General features: G+C 42.4%; 1 protein-coding gene across 3 annotated transcripts in view; it reads left to right on the top strand.

Moving 5' to 3' along the window:
- The window catches only part of si:ch1073-459j12.1 (inactive carboxypeptidase-like protein X2), a 103,861-nt gene that overhangs the window by 27,406 nt on the left and 56,971 nt on the right, over positions 1-19,484 (top strand). For all 3 annotated transcript variants that reach the window (XM_034169873.1, XM_034169871.1, XM_034169872.1), the window contains exons 4-9: positions 1,343-1,903; positions 11,108-11,182; positions 11,696-11,764; positions 11,991-12,074; positions 17,676-17,747; positions 17,829-17,938. In XM_034169873.1, the coding sequence (XP_034025764.1) occupies positions 1,343-1,903; positions 11,108-11,182; positions 11,696-11,764; positions 11,991-12,074; positions 17,676-17,747; positions 17,829-17,938 (971 nt within the window). The remainder of the gene's footprint in view (positions 1-1,342; positions 1,904-11,107; positions 11,183-11,695; positions 11,765-11,990; positions 12,075-17,675; positions 17,748-17,828; positions 17,939-19,484) is intronic.

Here is a 19,484-nt window from a genome sequence, read left to right as displayed (position 1 = left end):
TGAGCAAGGGGTGTAGTAAGTAGATAGTAGTAAGGAAAAAGTTCTCAGTCTCTTACTGTCACTCAGTAACTGAGTTTCTCAGATCTAAAGTTCCTCTATAGGCTTCACATCTATTGACGTTTAGGCTCAGTCATTCAGATGTCACCTCACACCTGGTCAATGTCCTGTTGTTTTTCTGGGCATTTCTCCAGTTATTAAAATAACAACGGCTATTCTGAAAAGTTCCTTTACTGTCATAAAAAGCCTCAATCCAGAATCACCTTTCAGAAGAGAGATATCGAGGAAATCTTTCTATTATCACCGCCTGAACCTCACATAATGTCCATGATGGCTATTTAGTTCCAAGAAGGTTCCCCATGTCAACTATAGACCATGGCAAGATAGATGCAGGACTGAGCCATCCAGACAGGAAAAGGTGTTAAACGTACGGAGAAAGTCACTTACATTGGCAGTGAAATTTTTGTTTGTGGCTCCTCTGTCTTTGACACCACAGTATGCCTGGGAAGAGCTTTTGGAGTCATGAGGTCCCTTGGACAGAGGTGTTTGGTGATGCTGATGCCTTTGCAGGATAACGAATGTCCAAGTCGTTAAGGTCCTGATGCTTCTCATGTTATTGTATGGTTGTGAGACCTGGATGCTAACCAGTGTCATAAGATGATGAGTGGATGTCTTTGGTACTAGTTCTCTCCAAAGGATCCTTTGGTAGCACTGGTATGACATTGTGTCAAATGAAAGGCTACTTAGGGAGACTTGGATGAGGCATATCACCTGCATTGTGAGGATACATCAACTCTGACGTTTTGGCCATGTTGTTCATTGGTATGGTCATAATCCAGAATCCAGATGTCTCAGTGCTGAGGACCCAAGAAACTGGAAAAACCAAGGGACAGACAGGTTACTCTTGAGAGGTGAGGATGGACTGGTTGTCTCCCTGGGTGTTCACCATCAACATTCTGGGCCTGTTCTGTAGTATGGTGGATGTAGTAATGTACATGTTCCCAGAGTTAATCTGACCTAGAAGCTTCTTCTTCCAGATCCCCCATATTCCTGACAATGACCAAGTAATTTTGACACTCTCCCTTGTATGTTCATGATCATACTGCTTTTTCTTTAGTAGTGGGAAAAAGCCATCTGTTGATCATGATGGTGTAACTCTAGTACCTTTATCATAATATTGGAAATCTTTGTTGCAGTTTTTCATTTTTCACTACTTTGATCTGACAAAATAAGCTTTGAGAGCCATGAAAAATTTTCAGTCCACACACTGTGGGGGTCATAGTTCCTTTACTCTTCCATGACTACAGCAATGCAAATAGATGTAAGTCCTTTTTCCCTCTGTTAGATGATTACTGGAAACCAGACGATTACTGGGATGTTGAACCTACAACAGCCAAGCCCCAGCCTGAGACAATCACAGACCCTGCATACGACTACTGGAAACCAGAAGGAGAAGCTGTAACCAATGTTTATGATGACTACTGGAAACCAGAGGAGACAGATCCAGTTGCTCCTGTGACTGATGCCTACGATGACTACTGGAAACCAGATGGATCGGATCCAATCGCCCCTGTGACTGATGCCTACGATAACTACTGGAAACCAGATGAGTCTGATCCAGTTGTTCCTGTGACTGATTCCTATGATGACTACTGGAAACCAGATGAGACGGATCCAGTCGTTCCTGTGACTGACATATACGACTACTGGAAACCAGACGAGGCAGATGAAGTCACTCCAATCACTGATGATTATGACAAGTACTGGAAACCAAGTGAAAAAGACCCTTTCACTCCTGGAACTGATAACTATGACGCCTACTGGAAAGAAGAGGACCCAACACCTCTTGCCCCTGTGGTTGATGGGAAGCCAGATACAGATGATAGTGAATACTGGGATGCCACATGTAAGTTTCATTCTCTCTCTCTCTCTCTCCCTGCTTTCTTATACTTGCAATAAGGTGAAATTAAAGTGTGACTTTTTAAAAGGGGGAATTATCTGAGTTGAATCTGTATGGACCTTGTGTTTGACCAGGTATCAAAAGTTATTTTGATTGTAATAGTTATGCCTATATATCACTGCCATCTGTCATATTTCCATGCAAAAAGAAAAGAAACAAACAAACAAAAAAATGGAGTTTCAGAGTGTTTTCACACAAAACCTGCTTGGGATGGAATTTTTAGTTTGATCCAAATGATGAGAAAGCTGCCACAGACCTTAGTTTTCATCTACTCTGTAAAGGTGGTCTTAAAGTTAAACAAACTGTATCATTTACAGTGTGAAATTATTTTTGTGGATGTTTTGGACATTTGGACCAATGAAAGGAAGTTCCAACAAAGTAGGCTATTGTCACTCAGTCTATTCCGAAATGGAATCACTATGACTCACTGGGTTATTTGTACGCTTCTTCCCCTTTCCTGTTGACACAAGACAATTTTGTCACAATAAGGTTCTTTATTTGATGAAATGGAACTTGTCTTGTGTATTATATGTGAAGTTGTTACTATTGGTGTTAATACTACAGTTTTATTATAACAACAGCAACTAAATGAACTATAATGAACATATATGGGTGCATCTAAAAAGAAAAATAGGATATTGTGAAAACATTCAAAAGTTTTTGTCAGGGATTTCAGAGAGTGAAAATTTTACATATTCCAGTTTCAATACATAGAAACAAAAATGTTTTTTGGCAGTTTTTTTTATTACAGCCTACATTTCCAAAAAAAAAAATAGAAAATGCGTATCTGAAAATATTAGAATATTTCAGCAGATCAGTTTTAAAAAAGAATTTATAATAAAGAAAGGTCTAACTTCTGAAACATATGTTTATTTATGCACTCAGTATTTGGTTGTGGGTTCTTTTGAATGAATTCCTGCATCAATGTGGTGTGGTGTGGAGGGGATCAGCCAGTGGCACTGCTGAGGTGTTCTGGAAGTCCAGGTTGTTTTGATAGCAGCTTTCAGGTCGTCTGGATTGTTGGATCTGGTGTCTCTAATCTTCCTCTTGATAATACCCCATAGAGAATCTATGAAGGATTGTCTATGGGGCCAATCAAAAGGAAATCAGCATATCCATAAGGGCCCTGTCACACTTAGCATGAATGAGCAGGAATCAACCCAAATCAGCCAGGATGGGAGAAAAAAAACAAACTTTGAGATGCAGTCAGGAGGGACAGATATTCTGACAGCTGTGTAGGAATGCCATTTGAATACCCAGAATGTGGGCCAAAGCTGCCTCTAATGATTCACACACATTCAGTATGCAGCAGCTTCCGAATGCAGGTGGAATGCGCTCGGAACACAGTATGAATACCCAGAATGCAGATGGAATACAGCTGGAACACAGCACGAATCTCCACAATCCCGGCAGAATGCACCAGGAATATCCAGAATGCACTTCAAAAGTCGTACGTGTGCAGACTGATTGCCACCCGAAGTGTGGGTGGAAGGCAAGCAAGGGGAGGGGCATGGCAAAGCGAGCGCTATGGTCTGCTATCTTTTGAAGACTTGCCATGTCTCACTGCTGGATTTCAAATGACAGCCAACCTATGAACTGATTACATGTAAACCAGGGTCCCCTGACAATTGCATTATTGCAGTGCATGTGATCACGTGTGATCAGATTAGTACAGTCATCAGATCACCGACCAACACACCTACAGCCATTATTTCCAGTAATAGCTACCAGTCTGCGGTGCATTGCAGTAAACCCATGATCTGGGGGCCTTGGCTTGCATACATCAGTCCATATATTGCACAAAGTACATAATCCAGAGGAGAGTTAAGGCAGGTCCTGACATTAAAGCAGTGTACACCCTCCACCAGTTGCACGTGCTCTCTCTCTCTCCCACCTACTGTCACACACCCCACTCCTTTCCCCTCTCATGCCCTCCCTCTCTTCAGCTTATTAGCTCTATGAAGTGATCACTTTTGCTTTTGATACTGTTGACCATACAATTTTATTACAGAGATTAGAGCATGCCATAGGTATTAAAGGCACTGCGCTGCGGTGGTTTGAATCATATTTATCTAATAGATTACAATTTGTTCATGTAAATGGGGAATCTTCTTCACAGACTAAGGTTAATTATGGAGTTCCACAAGGTTCTGTGCTAGGACCAATTTTATTCACTTTATACATGCTTCCCTTAGGCAGTATTATTAGACAGCATTGCTTAAATTTTCATTGTAACGCAGATGATACCCAGCTTTATCTATCCATGAAGCCAGAGGACACACACCAATTAGCTAAACTGCAGGATTGTCTTACAGACATAAAGACATGGATGACCTCTAATTTCCTGCTTTTAAACTCAGATAAAACTGAAGTTATTGTACTTGGCCCCACAAATCTTAGAAACATGGTGTCTAACCAGATCCTTACTCTGGATGGCATTACCCTGACCTCTAGTAATACTGTGAGAAATCTTGGAGTCATTTTTGATCAGGATATGTCATTCAATGCGCATATTAAACAAATATGTAGGACTGCTTTTTTGCATTTACGCAATATCTCTAAAATTAGAAAGGTCTTGTCTCAGAGTGATGCTGAAAAACTAATTCATGCATTTATTTCCTCTAGGCTGGACTATTGTAATTCATTATTATCAGGTTGTCCTAAAAGTTCCCTGAAAAGCCTTCAGTTAATTCAAAATGCTGCAGCTAGAGTACTAACGGGGACTAGAAGGAGAGAGCATATCTCACCCACATTGGCCTCTCTTCATTGGCTTCCTGTTAATTCTAGAATAGAATTTAAAATTCTTCTTCTTACTTATAAGGTTTTGAATAATCAGGTCCCATCTTATGTTAGGGACCTCATAGTACCATATCACCCCAATAGAGCGCTTCGCTCTCAGACTGCAGGCTTACTTGTAGTTCCTAGGGTTTGTAAGAGTAGAATGGGAGGCAGAGCCTTCAGCTTTCAGGCTCCTCTCCTGTGGAACCAGCTCCCAATTCAGATCAGGGAGACAGACACCCTCTCTACTTTTAAGATTAGGCTTAAAACTTTCCTTTTTGCTAAAGCTTATAGTTAGGGCTGGATCAGGTGACCCTGAACCATCCCTTAGTTATGCTGCTATAGACTGACTGCTGGGGGGTTCCCATGACGCACTGAGTGTTTCTTTCTCTTTTTGCTCTGTATGCACCACTCTGCATTTAATCATTAGTGATTGATCTCTGCTCCCCTCCACAGCATGTCTTTTTCCTGGTTCTCTCCCTCAGCCCCAACCAGTCCCAGCAGAAGACTGCCCCTCCCTGAGCCTGGTTCTGCTGGAGGTTTCTTCCTGTTAAAAGGGAGTTTTTCCTTCCCACTGTCGCCAAGTGCTTGCTCACAGGGGGTCGTTTTGACCGTTGGGGTTTTTACGTAATTATTGTATGGCCTTGCCTTACAATATAAAGCGCCTTGGGGTAACTGTTTGTTGTGATTTGGCGCTATATAAAAAAATTGATTGATTGATTGATTGATTGTATGGCCTTGCCTTACAATATAAAGCGCCTTGGGGTAACTGTTTGTTGTGATTTGGCGCTATATAAATGAAATTGATTGATTGATACAGTTCGCCATTCGCCTGTCTAGTTTCTGCGTAAAATCGACCGAGTACTCCGTCAAGCATCCGTCTGTCATAAGTTTCAAAGTTGGGCGCGTGTCCCTTTTCAGTGACGTACTTGCGAAACAAGTTGGCTGCTGACTCTGTATTTCTGCGGGTGTTCTTCGCATCTTTTTCGTGTAAAATTTGTTTTAAGTCAGCGTCTCTAACAGACGCAAACCTGTCTTCTGCCATCTTGCCAACAAACTGACAGCCAAAGTCGGCATTGTATCGCGTTATCTGATTGGTCGTTATCGATAGAAGGCGTCGCTCGATTAGCTAGTGCTACGCTGCACGCGAGGTGTACTCGGCTCCACCAGCGGTCAACTTGGCTCCACCAGTGGTCAACTTGGCATGTGGTACAGCTCAGAAAGTGGCGAATGGACCAATCAGAAGTTGGCAAAATCCCATACCATATAATAATACATGAAATAGTTTAACTGGCGATCCTTATATTTAGATTCTACAATTACTTATGTGCCTGACCATGGGGAATGTCTCTCAAGTGCAATCAGAATGGTCTGAATGCTGTTTTGACACCATGAGATTATTTAGAACACAGTCAGAATGCATTTAGAGTCCACCTCAATTGGTGTTCGATATATTTCCTCCTCGAGTGCACTTCGAAAGTAGAAAGCATGTGCTCTACATTTGGGATGGCGGCACAACTGTGCCCGACTGTTTGTAGTGCACACAGAATGCTGTCGGAGGTTTTTGATTGCGCCTTGACTTTGTTCAAATGGAAATCGAATTTTCTTTCAGACGCCATTTAGGCTCATTCAGCCTATAGTGTGATGGGGGCATAAGGCTTGTTAGCAGATGACAGCATGAAGTGCTCTAAAACCTCCTGGTAGATGGCTGGGTTGACATTGTACATGATACAACACAGTGGACCAGCACCTGCAGATGACATGGCGCCAAATCATCACTGTCTGTTAAAAGTTTACACTGAACTTCAAACAGATTGGATTTTGTGCCCATTTCCTGGATACATCGGTGCGTGTTGCCTCTTGATGCTTTGACTCCAGCCTCAGTCTGTGCCTTCTGAAGCTCCCCCAAGTTCTGGAATCGGCTTTGCTTAACAATGTTCTCAAGGCTGCGGTCATCTCTGTTGCATGTGCATCTTTTCTAACCACAGTTTCCCCCTCCATTCAACTTTCCATGACTATGCTTTGGTCCAGAACTCTGTGAGCAGCCAGAGCTTTCAGCAATGACCTTTTGTGGCTTAGCTCCCTATGGACAGTGTGTGTGAGTGTCTTCTGGACAACTGTCAAGTCAGCAGTCTTCCCTGTGATTGCGGTTGTCTGTACTGAACCAGATTTGAGAGAATCGTGGTGTTCATACTGCATAAATACTGACTTGAAATAGAATATTGAAATATTATGAGATATGCATTTTCTGTTTGGTTTTTTTTGTTGTTGTTTTGTTTTTGGTATCAGGAGGCCTTAATTATCAAAAATCAAATAAAAAATGACAAACATTTCTGTTTTTATGTATTGAAAATAGAATATGTAAAATTTTCTCTTTCTGAAATACCTGACAAAAAATATTGAACTTTTTTCACAAGATTCAGGGTAAGTGTACCCATTGAGCCCACTTTCAGCTTTGATGTCAGTTTGCAATAAAAGGAAAATATATATTTTTCCATCCATTACTTCCATTACATCCAATAAAATGGTTTGTTACTTCTATGACATTTTTATTGCATGCAAATCACATTTACCATTGTTGAGTTAGCCCCGCCCCAAAGTACAGTCTCAGGACCCCAGAATAGAAGACAACCAAAAACTTTGGTGTTTTGGGACCTGTCAGATTTCATTCATTTTCAGGAATTTTCAGCCACATCTTTGGTTAAATACATTATGTCAAATAAGAGGTAACTCTACTAATTTTGATTCATACATAAATAGTATTTTGCCAAATTATACGATTTCCCTTCAAATGGAAAGATGAGTTCTATGAGCTAGCAAACAAAACTGATCTCATGCTAACACGCCTAGCCCTGTTAATGTTACTCTGCCACAAGAACTAAGGTTGTCAGCTATAAATATTAGGCATTTTGTTATTCATTTAACACTGATATTTACACTCAACAAAAATATAAACGCAACACTTTTGGTTTTGCTCCCATTTTGTATGAGATGAACTCAAAGATCTAAATCTTTTTCCACATACACAATATCATCATTTCTCTCAAATATTGTTCACAAACCAGTCTAAATCTGTGATAGTGAGCACTTCTCCTTTGCTGAGATAATCCATCCCACCTCACAGGTGTGCTATACCAAGATGCTGATTAGACACCATGATTAGTGCACAGGTGTGCCTTAGACTGCCCACAATAAAAGGCCACTCGGAAAGGTGCAGTTTTATCACACAGCACAATGCCACAGATGTCGCAAGATTTGAGGGAGCGTGCAATTGGCATGCTGACAGCAGGAATGTCAACCAGAACTGTTGCTTGTGTATTGAATGTTCATGTCTCTACCATAAGCCATCTCCAAAGTCGTTTCAGAGAATTTGGCAGTTCATCCAACCAGCCTCACAACCGCAAACCACGTGTAACCACACCAGCCCAGGACCTCCACATCCAGCATGTTCACCTCCAAGATCGTCTGAGACCAGCCACTCGGACAGCTGCTGAAACAATCGGTTTGCATAACCAAAGAATTTCTGCACAAACTGTCAGAAACCGTCTCAGGGAAGCTCATCTGCATGCTCGTCGTGCTCATCGGGGTCTCGACCTGACTCCACTTTGTCGTCGTAACCGACTTGAGTGGGCAAATGCTCACATTCGCTGGCGTTTGGCACATTGGAGAGGTGTTCTCTTCACAGATGATGCGAAGGAGATGTGTTGCACTGCATGAGGCAAATGGTGGTCACACCAGATACTGACTGGTATCCCCCCCAATAAAACAAAACTGCACCTTTCAGAGTAGCCTTTTATTGTGGGCGGTCTAAGGCACACCTGTGCACTACTCATGGTGTCTAATCAGCATCTTGGTATAGCACACCTGTGAGGTGGGATGGATTATCTCAGCAAAGGAGAAGTGCTCACTATCACAGATTTCGACTGGTTTGTGAACAATATTTGAGGGAAATGGTGATATTGTGTATGTGGAAAAAGTTTTAGATCTTTGAGTTCATCTCATACAAAATGGGAGCAAATCCAAAAGTGTTGCATTTATATTTTTGTTGAGTATAGATAGGTGGATCATAAATTGTTCTGTGGAGCTGATTAATTTATATTAATAGATAGATAGATAGATAGATAGATAGATAGATAGATAGATAGATAGATAGATAGATAGATAGATAGATAGATAGATAGATAGATAGATAGATAGATAGATAGATAGATAGATGTAAATCTTGCCCTTTAACAAATGATGTAACTTGCAAATTATTTCAATATATAGGAAAAATAGTGAAACTTAGATTTTGATGGGTTTAATGGGTACACTTACTCCAGTTTTTTTTTAGATGCACCTACTGATTTGAACTGTAATACTGTTGAAAAGGACAAACATGCCAACATCAGATGTACATCCATCCACAAACTACACCTTTGAAAGTATAGTGAGCTGCAGGTCACATGGATTAGAGTGACAGGACATATGCATGTCTATGTAGATATCGCTAGTGCACTTAAACTTTGGTGCATCCCTTATGGCCCCTTCACACATAACACGAATGAGGCCAAATGGAGCATGAAGGAGGATTTGAATGGCACTCATGAAAAATCGGAGTGGCACCGAAATGCCTCGTACAACAGTCGCCACATCCATTTGGCACAGCACATGCACTCTACATTCGTGTTTCGCTTGCGTCTACAACCCATTCAAACGGCAGGCAAGATGAGGTTGCACTGCCATGTGATCGTGCTCACAACATTCACATGGCATGTCAAATGTAGGTCGGACATATTGTGTCGTGGCCGAGGGGCTGCACAAAATCATTGGCCATGTTGAACCCTGGCCGAATGCCATGATTGATCCAGCCTTCACACCAGCGGCCAAATGATGGCGAATGGCGTGTGAGTGCTCTTTGACCCACTCTCGGCCGGAGTCGGCTGGAGTCCAGGTACCACCCACAAACATCCAACACCACTCATGGGGCACTTAGAAAAGGTGGGGGCCTGCGAGTGTGCCCCCCCCCCAGCAACACAAATAGCGTGTGATGGTGCCCCCTTGACGAACACAAATAGCATGTGAGTGTGCTGACAGAGTTAATTCGCTGTAGGTGGAGCACAGACAGTCAAAAACATGCAGGGTAATTGGCCTCCAGAACCAGGGTTGACCAGGCCACTTTACAGTCATTGTCTAGTTGTTTCAACTTTTTTCCATTCTTGAGCCACCTAATGGATGTACAGTACATTTTCCACTGGATCAAATAGTGGAAATAGTGTGGTGTGCGCCTCTGCCACAGTCACTGCTTATCTGGACTGTAATGACATGTCATTACTCCATGTTTCCAACAGACCATACCTCTGCTTCTCCAGCATTTCTGCTGATTCTATCCCCCGTTTAATCTTATGCCTATTACATGAAAGAAGGCCCTCAGCAGTGTGTTGATCTGTTGAGTTGTTTGAAAGTGTACGCAAAAACTAATCAATTTATTTAACTGAAAGCTGATAGAAGAGTTGAGGGTAGCTTGGACTACATGCCATTAAAGTTTGGATTTTAAAGGTGCTGTATATCTATATCTGTAGAGATATAGATGTAAATATAACTGCTAGATGTTGCACTAGCACCAGCAACTAAGGCCAAAACAGCCTTTACACCCCCCCCCCCCCCCCCCCCCCCCCCACACACACACACACATTGAAGACAAGGAATACCATTTGAAGACCTTTATTAACAGTTCTCCATCTGGACAAAGCCAGACCTTTATTGACTCCAGTGTAACTACGTTCTTGATCAGAAACCTCTAGTGTCTGAATGTAGTTTGTTTGGAGAGAATTTAATGGAAAGTCACTACTGTCTGGCATCTTGAATGTACTGTGCTGTGTGGGATATTACGACTGTCTGTTTAGAAATGTGTGAAGGAGCCGGTGTCACCGACCGAACGGTCCCCCCTAAAAATCAGTCCAAAATGTTCTTTATAGGGAGCACATGGCTTAGTGGTTAGCACTGTTGCCTCAAAGCAAGAAGGTTATGGGATCACTTCCCGCCTGTGGCCTTTCTATGTGGAGTTTGCATGTTCTTGTTGTTTGCTTGGGCTCTCTCTGAGTGCTCCGGCTTCCTCCCTCATCCAAAGACATGTAGGTTAGGTGAATTGGAATCATTTAACTATCCATAGGTGTGCGTAAATGTGTTTGTTTGTCTACGTGTGCCCCTGCGACAGACTGGCGTCCTATCCAGGGTGTACCCTACTTCACACCCTATGATAGGCTCCAGCCACCTGTGACCCTTAATTGGAGTAAGCGGGTATAGAAAATGGATGGATGTTATTTATAGAACCTTTAACAGATGTGCTCTGAGTGCTTTTCTACCTTTTCATTTCATTTTCCACTCTTGCAGTTGAGGTGCCAGAGAACCTTCCATTTCCTGATGGCAAGGAAGTCATCCCTGAAATAAAAGTTGAAACTCTACCAGGTAACAACTGTCAGTCAGTATGCCAAACCTGCAGCCGCTCACCCTCCTAATTAGGACACTTGTGGCTTGTCGACAAATGTGACGCCAAGGAAATGTCCTTTCCGTGTGTGTGCGCCTTTAGAGAGGGGAGAGTTGAGAAATCCTGAGTAAGTTCCACACATGGGAATAACATCATAGTGTCTGTGAGCTGTAACCTGCCCTACTTTTCCAGGAGTGGGTGGGTTTGCTTGGATCCACACAGTCATCAAAAGTTTCCACACTTTGGTTTGTAACCCAAAAAGCTTGTCATCAGATAGCAACTCTATGATTCTCGTAAATGTAATTAAACATTTAACAAGTTGCAGCTTAATTAAATGGCAGACGTTGCAGTGGGATTTACATTCACACAAATAGAAAGAAGATGTGGCCTGTCGTGTAAATACTCTAAAATCTGACACTTGTAACTGTACAAGCTTATAAACCGGCTTGTATAATGTGGCGCCGCTGACTTTAATGTTTGATTCTTTTGCACAGAAGAGCCCACGGAGACCACTCCTCCCTACGAGGGGACTTGGTACGATGATTATGATGAATACGGCCTGAGTGAGTGCATGTCCACACACACGGCGGCAACTCAAACATATTAATGCACAAATGTTTTGTGTTACATTAGTTTAGTGAGGCGTCTCGCCAGCAAAGCAGAGAAAGTTGATAACATTCCAGAAATGATTCTTTACAAAAAAGGGCTATTTACAATCAGCGCTGTGCAGACGAGTTTAAAAGTATGTCGCCTATTCAGGGATTTTTCTAATCCTTTTATTTTCCACAGGGAGGAAAGAAGATGAGACAGACATGAAATGGATGGAGAAAGAAAGGGAGCGAGCAAAGAAGGAGAGAGAGAGGGAAGAGAGAGGTAAATATCTTCTATAAACAACACCGTGCACACTCACACGAAATGCATGTGATCCTGCAGCAAGCCAAGCAAACACACAAAAGGTAACTGGATCACATTACAGCTGTGACTGAACACAGATGTGGTTTTTCTTCACAAAAAAGTCAGCGCGCCTTCAAGTCTGTTTGTAATAATCTCTATACGAAGGTTCATCTCAGTGTTTTTGTACTTTTCTTGCTGATCGGACACAAGCGTTAAGTGTTGCACAACATGTCTGACAGCTTACACAACCAAATGGGTGAATTCACATGAGTTTGTCAGAACACAGCAGAGAAGGTCAGCACAAAGGTGTGAAATGTCCCGCAAGGAGCGAGGCCGAAGGAGAATGTTTGACATCATGAGTCTGAGATTAAGAAACGGCGAGGAGGGAGAGATGAAGATGAGGAGTATCACTTGAAAATATGACATCAGAAATGTTGGACTTGGAGCAAAAAAAAAAAAATCACAAGTATTCATTTGTGTCATATTCTGAGTTTATTTTTTTTTTCTGACTCGTGTCTGCTGCATGAAGTCAGTTGACCTTTGAGCAAAGAAGCATGCACGTGTGAAAGCTGTCAGACAAACATTCCCAGACTAAACAACACTGCTGCCCACTTTAAAAATCTGAAAATCTTGTGTGGCCAAAATTTAAAAAACTTCACAGTTTTGATACACACACACACACACACAAACTAACTATTTGTTATGTGTCGGACGCAGCTCGGAGAACCGACCAGCGTTTGAAGGACCCAGTATGAAATAAGCAGAGCACGGTACAAAGGCTAACTGAATTTAATACATAACAGTGATAATAACAAAAGGTGCGGCCTGGCGTGGTGCGCTCCCAGCAGCGCTAACGGTCCGGAGCCAGAAGCTGTTTCGGACCCAAGGACCCCGCCGACACCCCCCAGGTGGCCGCAACAACCGAGTCTGTGAAAGAAGGAACCATTATGTGAGTCCACACTCTACACACAGAACACTTAAAGGTGTACAAACAGCAAACACTTCCTGGCTTGATTACTGATCAGCTTCCCAACCTGCAGGCATGGAACATCCAGTTCACAAAACTCCACTGCAGTGGAAGCCGATACATGACTAACGTACAGCTCAATATAATAAGGTGTGAGGGACACCACATTTACTGACTGTATAACTGTTAGTCACAAAATCTAACGTACCTCAGGAAGTGTGCTGACGAGCGTGAGACCTCACCCCCTCCTCTTTCACAGACCGTGCATCAAACCTGGACGTTCTCAGCATCCGCTGCTGATGAGATGGCTCCCGAGACGACGATCTCACCCGTCTGGTCACAAGGTCGAGTCTCTGGCAAATACACACTGTGCACTCCAGTCTTAAATGCCAACATGTTCCAATCCATCCAGATGCACTACAGCTGTGAGTCCTGACGAGTCGCAGGTGATCAGGGTGAGGTCCTGACAGCCTCAGCAACACAGCCACTCAGTCGCAAACGCCAGCCACCTGGGAGGAAAACCAAAAAACAGAAACAAACCGGCAGCCAGGCCCCCCCAGCCATATAACACTATTTCTGTATCTGTAATATCTTAAAATCAGCCATATAAATGAAGAATAACGCATCATTTAAATCCTGTGGGGTTTTTTGTTTGTTTTACTTCTGATCACATTTTAAAATTACACAAAATATTTTGTGTAATTTTAAACTTAACTGCAAAATTGAAAATCAAAGATGATTTTATTCATTTATTTTTAATGACCTCTTACGACCCACCTGTTAGAACCTTCAAGGCCCACACTTTGGGAACTACTGCTGTGAGGTTTTCAGACGGACAACATTTTCAGCTTGTTGCAAGCTTTAACTTAAAAGGTTGTGAGGATTCAAGCAATCTGCCCACAGCACATAAAACCAGATGTGTGTCAGCAGCACTTATGCACTCTGTGTGTGTGTGTGTGTGTGTGTGTGTGTGTGTGTGTGTGTGTGTGTGTGTGTGTGTGTGTGTGTGTGTGTGTGTGTGTGTGTGTGTGTGTGTGTGTGTGTGTGTGTGTGTGTGTGTGGTAGGCAAGCACACAGCATGTTTTATATTCCTATCAGTGTCTGGCAGACATGTTATCTACACTAAACAATGTCAATGAGCCACGTCAACTTGCAGTGCATCCAGATAGTATTCACAGCACTTCACTTTTTCCACATTTTGTTATGTTACAGCCTTATTCCAAAATGGAAATTCATTTTTTTTTCCCTCAAAATTCTGATTGTAACACCCCATAATGACAACATGAAAAAAGTTTTTTTTTTTTTTTTTTTTTTTTTGCAAATTCATAAAAAAATAAAAATTACTAAGAAATCACATGTACCTGAGTATTCACACCTTTTGCTCAATGCTTTGTTGGTGCTCTTTTGGCAGCAATTACAGCCTCAAGTCTTCTTGAATATGATGCTACAAGCTTGGTGCATCCATCTTTAGGCAGTTTGTCCATTCCTCTTTGCAGTACCTCTCAAGCTCCATCAGGTTGGATGGGGAGCGTTGGTGCACAAACATTTTCAGATCTCTCCAGAGATGCTCAGTCGGATTCTGGTCTGGGCTCTGGCTGGGCCACTCAAGGACATTCACAGAGTTGTCCTGAAGCTACTCCTTTGATATCTTGGCTGTGTACTTAGGGTCATTGTCCTGTTGAAAGATGAACCGTTGCCCCACTCTGAGGTCAAGAGCGCTCTGGAGCAGGTTTTCATCCAGGATGTCTCTGTACATTGCTGCATTCATCTTTCCCTCAATCTGACTAGTCTCCCAGTTCCTGCTGCTGAAAAACATCCCCACAGCATGATGCTGTCACCACCATGCTTCAGTGTCGGGATGGTGCCTGGTTTCCTCCAAACATGATGCCTGGCATTCCAAAGAGTTCAGTCTTTGTCTCATCAGACCAGAGAATTTTGTTTCTCATGGTCTGAGAGTCCTTCAGGTGCCTTTTGGTAAACTCCAGGTCAGCTGCCATGTGCCTTTTACTAAGGAGTGGCTTCCGTCTGGCTACTCTACCATACAGGCCTGATTGGTGGATTTCTGCAGAGATGGTCATCCTTCTGGAAGATTCTCCTCTCTCCACAGAGGAATGCTGGAGCTGTGACAGTGACCATCGGGTTCTTGCTCACCTCCCTGACTAAGTCCCTTCTCCCCCGATCGCTCAGTTTAGACGGGCTGCCAGCTTTCAGCAGAATCCTGGTGGATCCGAACTTCTTCCATTTATGGATCATGGAGACCATTGTGCTCCTTGAGACCTTCAAAGCAGCAGAAATGTTTCTGTACCCTTCCCCAGATTTGTCCCTCGAGACAATCCTGTCTCGGAGGTTCTACAGACAATTACTTTGACTTCATGCTTGGTTTGTGCTCTGACATGCACTGTCAACTGTGGGACCTCATATATAGACAGGTGTGTATTTCCAAATCATCTCCAATCAACTGAATTTATCCCAGGTGGGCTCCAATTAAGCTGTAGAAACATCTCAAGGATGGTCAGTGGACACAGGATGCACAAGTTCAATTTTGAGCTTCATGGCAAAGGCTGTGAATACTCATGTATGTGCGATTATTATTATTATTATTTTAGTTTAGTTTTTTATTGTTGTCTTTTAATAAATTTGCAAGAATCTCCAATCCCTCCCTTTTTTTCACAATGTCATTATGGGGTATTGTGTGTAGAATTTTGAGGGAAAAAATTTTTCATCCATTTTGGAATAAGGCTGTAACATAACAAAATGTGGAAAAAGTGAAGCGCTGCAAATACTTTGCAGAGCACTGTATTTAGACACGTCTGTCTTCTTTACTTTGCCAGCAAGGGCAGAGCCACAGAGGTGCCACCCCTGTGTCTCCCTGTTAGTTTGCCTGAAGAATACTGAACAAAATTTGACTTGGTTTCCTGCTTCAAACAGGTCAAACAGTGGTCATTTGTGTTAGGGGTCATGCCTACAAAATGTTCCAATCTTGATTAAAAAAAAAATCTAACATTACCAATCTAAAAATATATAGGTTGGCAGCCTTTCTGTGTGGCGTCTGCATGCTCTCCCTGTGTTTGTGTGGGTTCCTGCTGGTTGCTCCGACTTCCTCCCACATCCAAAAACATGCATGTTAGGTGAAGTGGAAGCTTTAAATTGACTGTAGGTGCGCGCGCGGGTGTAAATGTGTTTGTCTGTCTATATGTGGCCCTGAGATAGGCTGGCGTCCTGTCCAGGGTGTATCCTGCATCATGCCCTGTAACTGCTTGGATAGGCTTCAGCCTCCCATGACCCTTAACTGGAGTAAACACGTATAGAAAATGGATGGATTGATATAGTTTGGTGTATCTCTGACATTTCATAGAGTTTTTCATGTTCCCATCATCCCCGGCACATGCGGAGGGGTTCTCCAGGTACGCAAAGGATCATGGGACCCAGAAGTCATCTATTAAGTCACTATGACTACAGTCATGGAATCATTATGTATACAAGGGGCAAATTCACCAGTACTGTTAAGATGATCCGATTCAAACCATTTTTTATACCTAATCATTTTTTTTTTTTTGACATTACCAATTCAACTGAGCTACTTTCAAAAACTAAAGTGGCAGCCCGACCCTTAAGATTTCACAACATCCATTTTGGCAGCCATTATTCAAGCCAATCCATCTTAATCTATAGACCATTTAAAAAAAACTGCAGAGTTTAACAAATATTTGCACAAGAAATAAACAAAACAACAATAACTACACACAACAAATGACACATTGCATAAGAACACACCACTCTCATTCCAAGTTAAAAGTCAAAGAGTAAAAAATGCTTTTTAAAAGAGTTTTAAAAATGGGCAACTTGAGGGCCAACCTAACATGGAGATGGTGCTCACAGTCTGGGAGCTACAGCTCAGGACGTTTGGTCGCTTATGGTTTTTAGGCGTCTTTTCGAAACAACTAAGACCAGCTGATCCATAGATCCAAACTTGAAGGAACATGTGATGCCAAAAGGTTGGCTATGTAGGTTGGTGTTGACCCAATAAGGCGTTTAAAAACAAATAAATAAAATCTTAAAATGAATCCTAAAAGAAACTGGGAGATAGTGGAGAGTGGCCAGGATGGGTGAAATATACCCTTATTTATGAGTGCCTGTTAAAATTTTGAACTAGCTTCAAGCATCCAAGGGAGGCGTGGCTAACACCAACGTCAACTCCACTGCAGTTGCCAGATTTCAAGGCTAACATTGTTAGGTTAAATTTCAAGTTTACCATTGGAGCATTTTTGAATTTTGGCCGCCAGACTATTCCATTTTGATCCCTACCAAAAATGTTTCCACTTTGAAGTGGGACTCCCAGGCCAGATTTGTCCAGTATCCTTCAGGCAACCCAAAAGCACTTCCAAACTACTCTGCATATAAGCATCACGGAAAATTAAGATTGTTCCTCTACTGCTTGGATTTATGGAAAGCTGCATCTGGATTTTTACCACCACGATCCGGCCCTCAGGGTCCTCCTTTTTTCTTCTTTTTTGGCGTGTAAAATGGTCAGTAATGGTCTGTAGTTTTTGGAGTCATCACCAAATGCAGAGCAATTTATTCTGCATTCAGTGTATTTTTCTGCTGTCTGTCAGAGAGAGCTGAGAAACTGAAGGAGGCAGAAGAGCGAGCCAGGAGCAGAACCCGTGTCTATAAAGAGCCAAAGAGTAAGTCAACCTCTGCTCAAATTTGCCTTGCCAGGGCAACTTACATATTATCTAATTTTGTCTGGTGTGTCTCGGTGACAGAATGTCCTCCTCTGGGGATGGAGTCCCACAAGATCGACTCTGATCAACTTTTAGCCTCATCTATGTCTCAGTACAGTTTTGCACCTCAGAGGGCACGCCTCAACATGCAGGTATCCAACAGTCAGTTGATGACTAAACCATATACACCACCACGGCAGCCATCACTTACATGATGCCAGATGGTGCCATAAACACCAGCTACCAGCCACATCTTGAAAAAATAATGACTGTTTTTGGATTCTGTAAGTCTGTTGCATCCATTAACTTCCTGGCAGCTTATTTTCAACCAGGCTTTTATTTTCTTTCGGCGTCACCAAATGCCTCTGTTTGGTGACCGCATGAGCTTATAAGCTCTTCCAAGGCGTCTCTCGATCTCAAAGGCTGAGTGCTCAGAGACATGAATGTCACTGCTAATGGCTGAGTCCAGGAAGCCACTGAAAGCCTGGATCTTAATCTTGATCCAGGTCAATCACAAAGCCAGACACTTTGACTCCTCACTCAGCCTCTTATGTGCTGCAATCAGGGTATCCATTGATTCTGCAATGACCACAGCTTCGTCCAGGAAATGGCCTAACCAGTGACCTAAGACAACACCTGGATGTCTTAGGTACTAGTTCTCTGAGGAACATCTTTGGGTACCGCTGGAATTATTTTGTTTTATACTTTTTGTTTTTATCCTTAAGGAGCCTCTGATGAGAAGTATCACTTGTATTGTGATGGAACGTCAGCTATGACATTTTGGACATGTGCATTTCTCTGAACATGCTCCAAACTGGTGGAGACTCAGTGATGAGGACCTCAGTGGCTGGAGAAGACAAAGGGGACAGCCACGTTTCACCTGACTGTAGCAGATACAGTAGATGGCTACTTTCAAGAGGTGGGGGTGGATCAATTGTCTACCTGGGTGGTTGCCATTCAGGACCTGGGGCAGTCGGTGACTTGACTTTTATTTTCTATTAATTATTTCAGCAGCTGAACAATGAAATCAGGTTATAAATTATATTTTACCTAAACATCTACTTTGGTCAGTAGAGTCCACATTAACTTGTGGACCCAACATCTGTAAATGCATTAGAGAAGGGATATTCAACTCCAGTCCTCAAGGGCCGTTGTCCAGATACTTTAGATACTTTGGCATTCTGCAGACCTTGACTGCATACTGAGGAGGTACAGTACTGTTCAGAATAATAGTAGTGCTATGTGACTAAAAAGATGAATCCAGGTTTTGAGTATATTTCTTATTGTTATATGGGAAACAAGGTACCAGTAGATTCAGTAGAGTCTCACAAATCCAACAAGACCAAGCATTCATGATATGCACACTCTTGAGGCTATGAAATTGGGCTATTAGTAAAAAAAGTAGAAAAGGGGGTGTTCACAATAGCATCTGCTGCTGACGCTACAAACTCAAAACTATTATGTTCAAACTGCTTTTTTAGCAATCCTGTGAATCACTAAACTAGTATTTAGTTGTATAACCACAGTTTTTCATGATTTCTACACATCTGCGAGGCATTAATTTTATTGTGGTTTGGAACCATGATTTTGCTTGGTTACTAGTGTGCTTGGGGTCATTGTCTTGTTGAAACACCCATTTCAAGGGCATGTCCTCTTCAGCATAAGGCAACATGACCTCTTCAAGTGTTCTGACATATC

This window comes from Thalassophryne amazonica, chromosome 5 (genome assembly GCF_902500255.1).
Source record: "Thalassophryne amazonica chromosome 5, fThaAma1.1, whole genome shotgun sequence".
Classification (NCBI taxonomy): Eukaryota; Metazoa; Chordata; class Actinopteri; order Batrachoidiformes; family Batrachoididae; genus Thalassophryne; species Thalassophryne amazonica.
Note: the sequence above shows the minus strand (reverse complement) of the source record. Positions and strands in the feature narration are given on the sequence as shown.